This window comes from Choloepus didactylus, chromosome X, assembly GCF_015220235.1.
Source record: "Choloepus didactylus isolate mChoDid1 chromosome X, mChoDid1.pri, whole genome shotgun sequence".
Lineage (NCBI taxonomy): Eukaryota > Metazoa > Chordata > Mammalia > Pilosa > Megalonychidae > Choloepus > Choloepus didactylus.
Window position 1 is genome coordinate 182,604,754 of NC_051334.1, and position 12,066 is coordinate 182,616,819.

Genomic DNA, 12,066 nt, shown 5'->3' on the forward strand with positions numbered 1-12,066 from the left:
AGGTCCTACACCCCCCAAAATGGCCTAGTTTTCATCCAATGTAGTCTGCCTCCTTTTCCTAAGCCCTGGAAACCATTTATCTGTTTTCCAACCTTATGAATGGCCCTTTTCCAGAATGTTATATAAGTTGAATAATATAATACATTGCTTTTTTGGTCAGGCATTTTTCACTTATCAAAATATATTTGAAAAACAACCACGTTGTTGCAGTAGTTCATTCCTTTTCATTGCCAAGTAATATTCCATTTTGTGGCTACAGTATGTTTTTGTTAGCCTTTAATCCATGGGAGGATATCTAGTTTGTGTCCAGGTCTTGGCAATTATGAACAAAGCTATTACAAACATTCACACACAAGTTTTTGTGAGAATGTAAGTTTTCAGTTCACTTGGTGTCTTAGTTACCCGGCTGATAAAACAAACACCATACCACAGGGTGACTTAAAACAGTGGGATTTTATTGGTTCACAGTTTTGAGGCTCAGAGAAGTCCAAAATCAAGTCAAGAGCAAGGTGATGATTTCTCCCCGAAGACTGTGGAGTTCTTGGGCTGGCTGCTGGTGATTCTTGGCCCTTGGCTTTTCTGTCACATGGCTTTTCAAAAAGTCCAATTTATCAATTTATTATTTTATGGATTATACTTTTGGTGGTATACCTAAAAGCTCTTTGCCAAACCCAAGGTCACTCAGATTTTCTCCTTTGTTTCCTTCTAAAGGTTTTAAAATTGTGCACTTTATATTTAGATCTATGATCCATTTTTAGTTAATTTTAGAATAAGTTTTGAGGTCTGAAGCAAGGTTCAGTTTTATGCACATGAATGTTCAATTGTTCCAGCATTATTTGTTGAAAGACTATTCATTGAATTGTCTTTACACATTTATTAAAATCGATTGACTTTACTTATGTAGGTCTATTGCTGGGTCCTGTTATTTGTTCAGTTGATTTAAATAGATATTTGATTGCCAACACCACACTGTTTACTGTAGCTTCATAAGTATAATAAGTCTTTAGATAGATTACTTTGAGTATCCCAGTATTGTCTTTTTCCCAGAATTGTTTGTATATTCTAGTTCCTTTACATATATATTTTAGAATCAGGTTGCTGATATCGACAAATTCTTGCTGAAGTTTTGATTGGAATTGTGCTGTACCTATGGATGAAATTAGGGAGAATTGGCATCTTGACAATATTGAGTCTTCTAATCTATGATTATTGTTTTTAGATCTTCTATGATTTTATCACTCAGTGTATTACAATTTTCATCACAGAGATCCTGACCATATTTTGTTACATTCATACCCAATTATTTCTTTTTATCTTTGTGATAGTGTAGATGGTATTGTATTTTTATTTAAAATTCCAATTGTTCATTGCTGTTATAAGAATACAATTTATTTTTGTATATTGACCTTTATACTGTAATCTTGATATTCTCACTTATCAGTTTCAAGAGCTTTTTTTGCAGATTATTTTGTATTTTTCTTTGTAGACAATAATGTCATGTGCTGCTAGAGACAGTTTTACTTCTTTCTTTCAAAATGTTTTCCTTGTCTTATAAAACGGGTTAGGATTTATAGTATGATGTTCAAAAGGATTAGTGAGAAAAGATATCTTTGTCTTGCTCTTGATCTTAGGGGGAAGTTTTCAGACTCGCATCATTAAACATGTTGTTAATTGCAAGTGTCTTATTTATGCCCTTTATTAGATTAAGGAAGTTCCCATCTATTGTAAGTTTCTTGAAAATCTATAAGTATTTGTGAAATTTATCAAATATGATTCTTCTGAGTCTATTGGTATGTTCATATGATTTTTCTTCTAAATAATGTGTTAGTATGTTGAAATTCATTGATTGATTTTAGAATATCAAACCAGGCTTTCATTCCTAGAATGAAGCCAACTTGTTTTTGATCTATTATCCTTAATTTATATAGCTGGATTGGATTTGCTAATATTTTCTTGAGGGTTTTTGCATCTGTGTTCATGAGGGATATTGGTGTGTAGTTTTTTGCCCCTGCTCTAAGTCACGGGAGGATCCAGGCTATGGTCATTGGATTTGGCACCCCTCTAACTTCCTCTTCTGGTGTCTCAAGTGAGGCCTTGGTCTGATGACCCCCCCAGAGTTCAGCCAGCCCTAGATGTCACTCCAAGGAGGCCTTGAGAATGTGCTCCCATATGTGGCAGCCCATCACTTCCTCTTGTTCTGAGAGTTTTCACCCATAATTTGGACAAAAATTTAAGCAACTGATGAAATAAAATGTTTGTGATCATGTATGGTACTTAAATATATTAATTTGTGAGAAAATGAATCGGTGCATTTTTGAAAAAAATAATTGGCAGCATTTATAAAACTGTAAAATATTCACACCCTTTCCACTTTATCCCAATTGCCATCTTAAAGTCTTTTTTATGATAAAGCATGCACATTTGCCCAGGAATTCATATTTAAAGATGTCAATTTCAGATCTATTAATCAGAACAACAAATGGGAAACAACTTACATGTCCATCAGGGAAAGAATGGTTTAATTAATGATGGCACATACTTGCTTTATAATTCTAGGCAGTAGTTGCAAAAGTTAGGTGGATCTATATGTGGTATCATGGAAAGCGCCTGCATCCATTTTATTAATTGGCAAAGGCAAGTACAGATCAACATGTGCATCACTACCCACATATGTTAAAAATAGACACACACACTATATTTTTATGATACAACTATTAAAATCCTAGAATCAGCTTTAAATAATATATAGCAGATTGTTAATTATGGTTATGTATGAATAGGGTGCTAAAGTTTAAAAGAACATTGAAAACGGTAGAACAGTGATTTATCTGTATTTTTAGATTTTGTTGTAGTAAATATATGCACTATTTTTGTAATTAAAATATTTCAATAAGAAATACAGAAATAGTGGCTGTGCATTAGTTACTTAAAATAACAGCTAGCTGATGCAACAGACAAAATATGAAATTTGCCCTGCTTAACCAAACAAAAGGTTTTTGTGTGGGCACATAAATTCTGATGTTGATTGGCAGGGGCTCTCACTCTCAAGTGACCCAGGGATTCAGGCTTCTTCCATCTTATAGTTTTACCATCTCAACACATTTGCTGCTGAATGGAAGAAAAAGCATGGAAATGGCATAGTGACTCTCAAATGCCTGGAAGTGACAAACAGTGCTTCTGCTCATATGTTAGTGACAAGGGCTAGTCATATGACCCTTCCTAATGCCAAGTCGACTGGCAATGTCAGCTTCCCATGTGCCTGGGAAGGAGAGGAAAACAAGATGTGGGTGAGCGCCTATAGGCTCTTCCACAAATTGTTACATAGTAGGTGTTCAGTAAATGCAACTATTATAATCTGTATGGCAACCCTCTTCATTTATTGGCGGAGTCTCCATACAGGCCAAATTTGCCTTGAAATTCTCCAACTTTTTCAAGTGCCTACCATGTGACAGGTACTTTCAAATATAGGATCACATCTGGTTTTCAAAGGGTCCTATAAATGTTAGCAGAGAGGAATTTGCCCTTCATCACTCAATAGCACTTTTCTGCACTGTCCTTTGCAATAACCTCTATAATCTCAGAAGGCTGAGAATTTTCTCCTTTCTTTTGATGTATTATCATAATCTTGTGAATCTCTGTTACCTTCAGCATGACTGAACGTTCCTGAACACTGGTACAGGTGCCTTTTGGAACACTGCAAACCAGGATTTTCCTGTGAGGCAGGTGCAACGACTAGAAGCAGGAGAAGGATGGTAAACTATTTTTCCTTTTGTAATCAGAGTTAGCATGTTCTTGAAGGAATGATTTTTCACCTCCCAGAAGGACCCCAGGGTTTTAGGAATTCAACTTCTATAGATGTTTGCTTACAGAGTGATTTCTATAGTCTTTCCTCATCTACCACTTAGGAGGAAGTCATTGACTCATCACCTTCTGATTAAGCTCATTCCTCTGGGTGTTCAGTGGCCAGTTTTGAAACAGTTTCACAAACTGTTTTGAAGGCATCCCACTAAAACCCTACTGCAAAAGGCAGGGTACTTTCACAAACCTTGTCTCTAACTTCATTTGGAAAACCCTTTGAGAGGGTGTTGAAGAAGCCCAGGGGTGGGGGGTGCAGGGGGGATGAGCAGGTGTCTAAACATTGCTGTCCATTAATTTTTACATCAAAGCATCTGTTGCTACCAGAGGGGTTCCAGCATGAAGATTGGGACAGCCAGGCACCTTCTGTAAGGAGGAGGAATGCTCTCTGCCAGGGGAGAGCAGGTTATTTTGGGCTGTTCCACTGAGAATGGGGTGCAGCCTTCAGAAGAAGCCACAGTGACAAGCTGGTCAGCAGACCAGGTTCCCAGAGTTGGAAAGCCGGGCACAACTGAGGCAGAACAGGGGAAGAGGCTATAATACCAGCGCTGAAACTGGGTAAAAATGCCGACACCAGGGCAGAGTCACCTCTCAAGGAACCCTGGAGCTTGGAGCAGGAGGAGCCTAGGTAAATAAAGCCCACAATCCCCAAATTGTGTTTTATTCTTATTGTCACTTTCCTTCTTCATGCCTGATTTCAGTACATGGGCCGCAGAATCCTTATTTTTGTCAAATGACATTGTGGCGTGGTGAGAAGAGAAATGAATTAAAAGACAGAAGGTCTGCCTCAGGCTAGGAGGCATGGGAGCAGGATGGGTACTAGATGAGCTCAGAATAGGGGTCTAGTCCCAGCCCTGTCACTTACTAGCTGTACAATATTGGGCAAATTGACAAGAGCTACAAACCTTAGATTCTTCATCTGTAAAATGGCTTGTATCAAATGGGTTTATCAGCCGTGTCTTGTAGGTCTGTTGCATGTATGTAAGGTATGTGCAAAACCTGGCTTGGCATCTGGTCTATATTGGATTTTTAGTGATTGGCAGTTTTTCTACTATCATTTTGACCCCAGACCCTACCACCCTCTCCTATGGCAATTTTTGTTATTACTCAGGACATCTTGGAAAATATGCAGTGCCCTAGGACACAGTACACCAAATCAGTCAAAAATACTGCTTTGCAAATAAAACTCAGTCATATGTCCCTCTCAGAGGATAGATTGTTTAATCTGGATGTGGGTAGTCTTCTCTAGCTGATGCAACTCAAAGCTCCTCAAAATAAAGTCAGAGATCAACTTCCCTCCCTCCCAGCTGCTCTTCTATTCAATATACTATTTTCATTCATTCCACCCACACCAAAACACTAGCCCTTTTTTAGAGTTGGTAGATTTACACTCAAGATGACCTAATTATAATGTCATTTTAATGTAGTGGGCTCTTGCCAGCCCAGTGGCTTCTGGGCATCACTTCAAATGAGAATCACTGTTATTTCTCAGGTAAGACTTGCAGATGACGTGTATAAAACACTTTATTTGTGCAGGGTGTTCAACTGCCCTGGGACGAGAGTTCAGGGCACCTTCCATACTTGTTTCAAGTGAAGATTGCTCTCTTGTTTGTCCACGATCCAAAAATAACTGCTGAGAGGAGGTTTCCATTCCAGATTTTTCTCTCAACTCTAATACACTCCATCAGACAGTCTGGCCCCTGCAACCACCCAGCTTAACTTAAAAGTAGCTCCCAGAGAAGGAACTGCCACTTCCTAAAGCTGCAAAGTGCCTTGACTCAAATTTACACTTGACCACTTTCATCTGGAGTTCCCACCACCTCCTCAGTCCTTCTTTGGGTCTTAGATGACAGCTCACTATCTTCCTTATCTGAATGCTGCTTCTAGATGCCACCATGCTATGGGCCGGGGACATGAACTCTTTATCTATCCATTCCTCACCCCCCACCCCCCAACTACCACAGTGCCTTCCAAAGGGCAGATGCTCAATTAATGTTTGGGGAATAAACGGGTCAGTGAGCAGGGGCTTTCCTTTATTAAGTTTTAATCTATCCTACACCTTTGAATCAGCCAAGCAAACCAGAGTATACATATTTAATTTTACAGAAGACTCAAAGTAATGCTAGCATCCAAGAATTAACCATATTTTATGTTTCTTCCTCTACTTCTTCAACTTTTTTTTTACTGCTAGGCTCTTTCACATTTCCGAGGAAATTCCTATTTCTGTGTCATGTTATCTTGTTCCAAATCGCAAAATAAGACAGAAGGTTCCCAAGTTGGTTTGCAAAATAGTAAGACTTTTATTCTTAAACCTGATAAACAGCAATGTGTGATCAGTGGCATTCATAAACTTAGAATCTGAAGCGAATAAACATTCTACTAAAGGGAAGAACATATGAAAGATGGCAAGGAGGAAAAACAAACATGAAGCTAAATCTTCAAGTCACCCATACAGAAGAGGAACACAAAGATCTTACACACTGTCTTCCCTCTAGCCCTACTCTGGCCCTGCTCTACTTAGAACACTGACTGCCCTCTTCAGCCACTGAGTGAAGAATCTTCCTCACTCAGAAGGTGCTGGGCGGGCCACTGGAACTTTCACTGGCCATGGCAGGAGACTCATCCATGGCAGAAATTCTGGCCTGGGCTTTCTCTCTCTCATCTTTCAAAGCCTCCGCATACAAGGTTGGAAAGGCGGTGGGGATGGTCCCACTAACTTTGGTGAAGAACTCCAGCACTTTCATCTTGTTGGTTTCAGCATGGGCCCTGGGACCCCATAGGAACTCATAGCGAGGAGGATCACTGCCGGGCACCATCCGGTACTCCAGGTACCTTTCCTGCACCAGATTTTTGGTGATGAGCTTCCTGGGCTCCCCATAGATGAAATCCTTCCTCCCAGTGTACACCCCGATTGTATGCAGCAACTCCCAGATCTTCTCCTCACGGGCGCAGTTGCCCTCCATGAAGATCATGCCCAGGATAAGAATCAGGAGGCTGGTCTTGGGCATGCCCCTCTCGTCACTCAGCATCCCATCATAGGTGAGGTCTAGCATGTTGATGAGCATGTAGGAGTGACCGGTGGGGTCTGCTTCCTTCACATCAATGCCAAAGACTATCTGCATGCACTCACAGGCTTTCCTGAAGATTACAGGGAAGTAATTCTTGTACTCTTTGATGACATTCGTCAGGATCTCTGCCTTCGTGATGGGCTCCTTTGTTATATACTTGCTGCTCAGGAAATGCACCAAATCAGCCACCTTATTATCTACTGCATCACTGAGGGAGGACTCAGTGCCCCGTGGAGCCTGTGAGGTGCTTGCACCCTCTCCTTGGCTGCTGGAGCCCTCGCATGATTTGCTCAGTGGGACAATGGCACTGGAGGAGCCAGCTCCCTGGGGACCCTGGGGAGCATCTGGTGCCCCAGCAGCAGGCACCTCCTCTGGGATGCCTGGGATCAGAGAAATGGGAGAGCAGGAGGAGGATGAGATCTTCTGCCCCTCAGCCGTGGAGACCTGTGCCTCCGCCAGGCCCTGTGCCTCCTTTTGGGCCTCAAGGATTTTCTGAAGCTTGCAGAGCCGACTCTTCTGACTGCGAGGCATGATGACTCTCGTTGGGGCTGGCAGGCAGGAGTGTGAGTGATGGGGACCCACAGGCCTAGGGGAGAGAGGGAGAGTGTGAGTGGCCTCAGGTGAGAAACTCAACCTTGTAAGCTCTAAGGAAGTCTGACTTACAAGTCTTCTCTTTAGGTGGTGCTTGAGGGCCTCACAGGTCTCCTGTGCTCCTGGCTGGCCTGCCCCAAACAACCAGAAGGAGGAAATGAGAGGGCTCCTCAGGCTGCAGGGCTTCCAGGGCTGACAGTAGGGTGAGTGGGGTCAAGTGCTGTGGGGTCCCCTCTGTTCTGGGGTGGGTGGTGGCTGTAGTAGACATTCAAGGGTCTCACCTTGACTCCTGGCAGTGCCTGGGCCTCCTCCACTCTGCTGACCTGAGGACACGTGCCTCAGACCAGGGCTTTCAGCTCCTGGTTCCTTGAATCCCTGGAAGAAGAACTGGGGGGAGATTGGGATGCCTCAGGCTGCAGACTGCAAGCAGAGTCCTGCGTCTCCCAGCACTGACACAAGGCACAAGGCCTTGGAAGGTCCCCACTGTCTGGGGTAGACGGTTCCCTCAGTGTTCACTTAGGGTCTGCACCTTTCCCCTGGCAGGGCCTGGGCCCCACCCCTCTGCTGACCTGAGGCATAACTCTCAGAATAACAGTTGACATTCCTGAGACCCCAGAGGAGGTAATGAGGGGATGCCACACCCTACCAACCTGACCAGGGCCTTCCAGGGCTGCAAGCAAAGGCTGGCTGCACTCTGAGGCAGGCCCAATCTGTCCTGGAATATGGGGGTGTCTCTTATGTCCTCACATTGATACCTGGTAGGATCTGTGAGTCCTTCCTCTGCTGCCCTGAGTCTGTCCCCTCAGACCAAGGCCCTCACCTCCCTGGGACCACCAAGAAGGAAACAAGGTCACACTACATGTGGCTACCATGTCTCAGGACCTCCCAGGGGTGTCAGCAGGGAGGGGAGGAGTGGGGGCCCCTGTCTCCTAGGGTGGGGTTCCCTCAGTTCCTCCATCCAAGCCCCCAATTTCCCTGAGACTCCAGATGAGTTAGAGGCTCTGCCTGATAGCCTGCTTGGGGCCCTTACAGGGCTGAGAGCAAGGGCAGGTTTCTGCGGGTCCCTCTCTAACTAAATGGGAAAATCCCTTAGTTCTCTCAGGATCCTCACCCTGACGCCTGTCAAGGCCTGTGACCCCTTCCCTCTGCCGACCTGAGTCCGCCGCTCAGGTAACGCCTCACCCCTCACAGTCCAAGGCTGACGTCAGGAACTGTCACATCCGGGGACCCTGGCTGGGGCCTTCCCGAGCTGACAGCAGGGGCATGGGTGTGGGGCGGGAGCTGGATTCTATGGGGGCCCGTGTTCTGGGGGGAGGGAACCTCAGTTCTCCTCGTTATGCATATTTACTCCTGACAGTGCCTGGGGCCCCCTCGTTCTGCTGAACTAAGGAGGCGTCCCTCAGAACAAGGCCTCCATCTTCGTGAGTCTCCCCCCCGACACACACACACACACACCATGAGGAAATGACAGGAAGGGCCCCTCTGAGAATGCTGCTCGGACCTCGCAGGGCTGCCGGCAGGGGCGGGTTTCCGTGGGCCCCACTCTGCCTGGGTGGGAAGCGCCCTTAGTTCTCTCAGGGTCCTCACCTCGATGCCCGGCAGGGCCTGGGACCTCCCTCTCTGCTGACCCGAGTCCGCCCCCTCAGACGAAGCCTCACCCCCTCACACCCCAAAACGGGAGTCAGGAACCGCCACATCCGGGGACTCTGCCTGGATCCTACCGGGGCTGAGAGCAGGGTCCACTATCTCTGGGGTCCCCTCTGTCTGGGTGGGAGGTCCCTTCAATCCTCTCTCAGGGTCCTCACCTCAATGCCCGTCGGGACCTGGGACCTCCCTCTGCTGACCCGAGTCCGTCCCCTCAGATGAAGCCTCACCCCCTCACACTCCAAGGCGGGAGTCAGGAACCGCCACATCCGGGGACTCTGCCTGGGTCCTACCGGGGCTGACAGCAGGGTCCACTGTCTCTGGGGTCCCCTCTCTCTGGGTGGGAGGGCCCTTCCGTCCTCTCTCAGGGTCCTCACCTCGATGCCCGTCAGGGCCTGAGACTCCTCCCTCTGCGGACCTGAGTCGGCGCCCCCTCTGGCGAAGCCTCACACCCCAAAGCTGACGTCAGGAACCGCCACATCCGGGGACCCTGCCTGGGTCCTACCGGGGCTGAGAGCAGGGGCCAGTGTCTCTGGGGTCCCCTCGGTCTGGGTGGGAGGGCTCTTCAATCCTCTCTCAGGGTCCTCACCTCCATGCCCGTCGGGACCTGGGACCTCCCTCTCTGCTGACCTGAGTCCGTCCCCTCGGATGAAGCCTCACCCCCTCACACTCCAAGGCGGGAGTCAGGAACCGCCACATCCGGGGACTCTGCCTGGGTCCTACTGGGGCTGACAGCAAGGGGGAATTTCTCTGGGGTCTCTCTATCTGGGTTGCTGGCCCCATCAATCCTCCCTAAGGGCCTCACCTTGACGCCTGGCAGGGATTGGGACTCCTCCCTCGGCTGACTTGAGTCTAGCCCCCACAGACGAAGCCTCACCTCCCTCAGACCTCAAGGCAGAAGTCGGGAGCCACTACATCCAGGACTGTGCCTCGGTTCCCTACAGGGCCGACAGGAAGGGCCATTTTCTCTGGAGTCCCCTCTGCGTGGGATGTCCCTTCAATCCCCCCTAAGGTCCTCACCGTGGAGGCTCTCAGGACCTGGAACCCCTCCCTCTGCCGACCTGAGTCCGCCCCCTCAGATGAAGCCTCACCCCCTCACACCCCAAGGCAGGAATCAGGAACCATCGTATCCAGGGACCCTGCCTGGGGCCTCCCGGGGCTGACACTAGAGGTGCGTGTCAGTGGTGCCCTTTCTCTTTCTGGGCTGGGAAATCCTCTCAGACCCCCTAAAAGCACTCACCTCGACGCCCGACACGGCCTGGGACCCCTCCCTCTGCTGACCTGAGTTGGCCTCCTCAGACGAAGCCTCACCTCCCTCACACCCCAAGGCCGACGTCAGGAACCGCCACATCCGGGGACCCTGGCTGGGGTCTTTCAGCGCTAACAGCAGGGGCATGGGGGTGGGGCGGGAGCTGGATTCTGTGGGGGTCTGTGTGTTCTGGGGGGGAGGGAACCTCAGTTCTCCTCAAGTTATGCATATTTACTCCTGACAGTGCCTGGGGCCCCCTTGTTCTGCTGAACTAAGGAGGTGTCCCTCAGAACAAGGCCTCCATCTTCATGAGTCCCCCAGGAATGAGGAAATGACTTGAAGGGTGCCAGTGAGAATCCTGCCTGGACCTCACAGGGCTGACGACAGGGGCAGATTTCCATGGACCCCTCTCTGCCTGGGTGGAATGCTCCATTATCTCAGGGATCTCACCTCGATGCCTGTTAGGGACTAAGACAGGACCTCTCCCATTACTGACCTGAGTCCGCCCCCTCAGGCGAAGCCCCACCTACCTCAGGCGACGCCTCACTTCCCTCAGACTCCAAGGCGGAAGTCAGGGACAGCCACATCCGGGGACTCTGCCTAGGCCTTCCATGGGCAGACAGCAAGGGCCATTTTCTCTGGAGTCCCCTCTGAGTGGCAGGTCCCTTTAATCCTCCTAAGGGCCTCACCTTGGAGCCCATCAGGACCTGGGACACTTCCCTCTGCTGACCTGAATCCTTCCCCCTCAGAGGAAGCCTCACCTCCCTCAGGCCCCAGGATCCTGCTTGGGCCTTTCTGCGGCTGATAGCAATGGCCATTTCTCTGGGCCCCCCTCTGCCTGAGTGGGGACCTCCCTTAGTTCTTTTAGGAATCTCATCTGACCCCCGTCAGGGCCTAGGACTACTGCCTCCGCTGACCTGGGTCCACACTATCCTACAAAGCCTCACCTCACTCAGACCCTAAGGCACAAGTCAGGAAACACCACATCGAGGACACTGTGTGGGGCCGCCCAGGGCTAACAGAAGGGGAGGTGGGTAGATGGATTCTGTGGAGGTCCCTGTGCTTTGGGGTAGGAGGGAACCTCAATTCTCCTCAAGGTTTGCATATTTACTCCTGATAGGGCCTGGCCGCCACACTTCTGCAGTCCTGAGGATGCATCCCTCAGCCCAAGGCCTCCATCTCTATGATGCCCCTGACATGGAACTGGGGTGAGGAGGAGGGGGGGCCTCTCTCAAAAAGCTACACCTGGACCTCCCAGCGCTGACAGTAGAGGTGGGTCTCAGTGGTACCCCTTCTCTGTCTGGGCTGAGAAGTCCTCTCAGTCCCCATAAAGGTCCTCACCTTGATGTCCAGCAGAGCCAGAGACGCCTCCCTCTGCTGACCTGAGTCCGCCCCCTCAGACCCCAAGGTGGAAATAAGGAACCACCACATCCTAGACTCTTCCTAGGCCTTCTGGGTTCTGCCAGCAAGGGCCAGTTTCTCTGGGGTCCCCTCTATCTGGGTGAGAGGGCCCTTCACTCCTCCCTACCGGCCTCACCTTGACACGTGGCAGGGCCTGGGACTCCTCCCTCTGCTGACCTGGGTATGTACCCCCAGACAAAGCCTCACCTCCCTCTACCCCAAGGTGGAAGTCAGGAAGCATCTTATCCAGGGAATCTA

The 12,066-nt window shown here is 48.4% G+C and overlaps 1 protein-coding gene across 1 annotated transcript; it reads right to left on the reverse strand.

The window, feature by feature from the left end:
- Positions 1–6,422: 6,422 nt before the first annotated feature.
- Positions 6,423–7,454, reverse strand: LOC119522506 (putative MAGE domain-containing protein MAGEA13P). Its single transcript, XM_037820933.1, has one exon. The coding sequence runs from the start codon at positions 7,452–7,454 to the stop codon at positions 6,423–6,425; it is 1,032 nt and encodes a 343-aa protein (XP_037676861.1).
- Between the last annotated feature and the right edge of the window lie 4,612 nt (positions 7,455–12,066).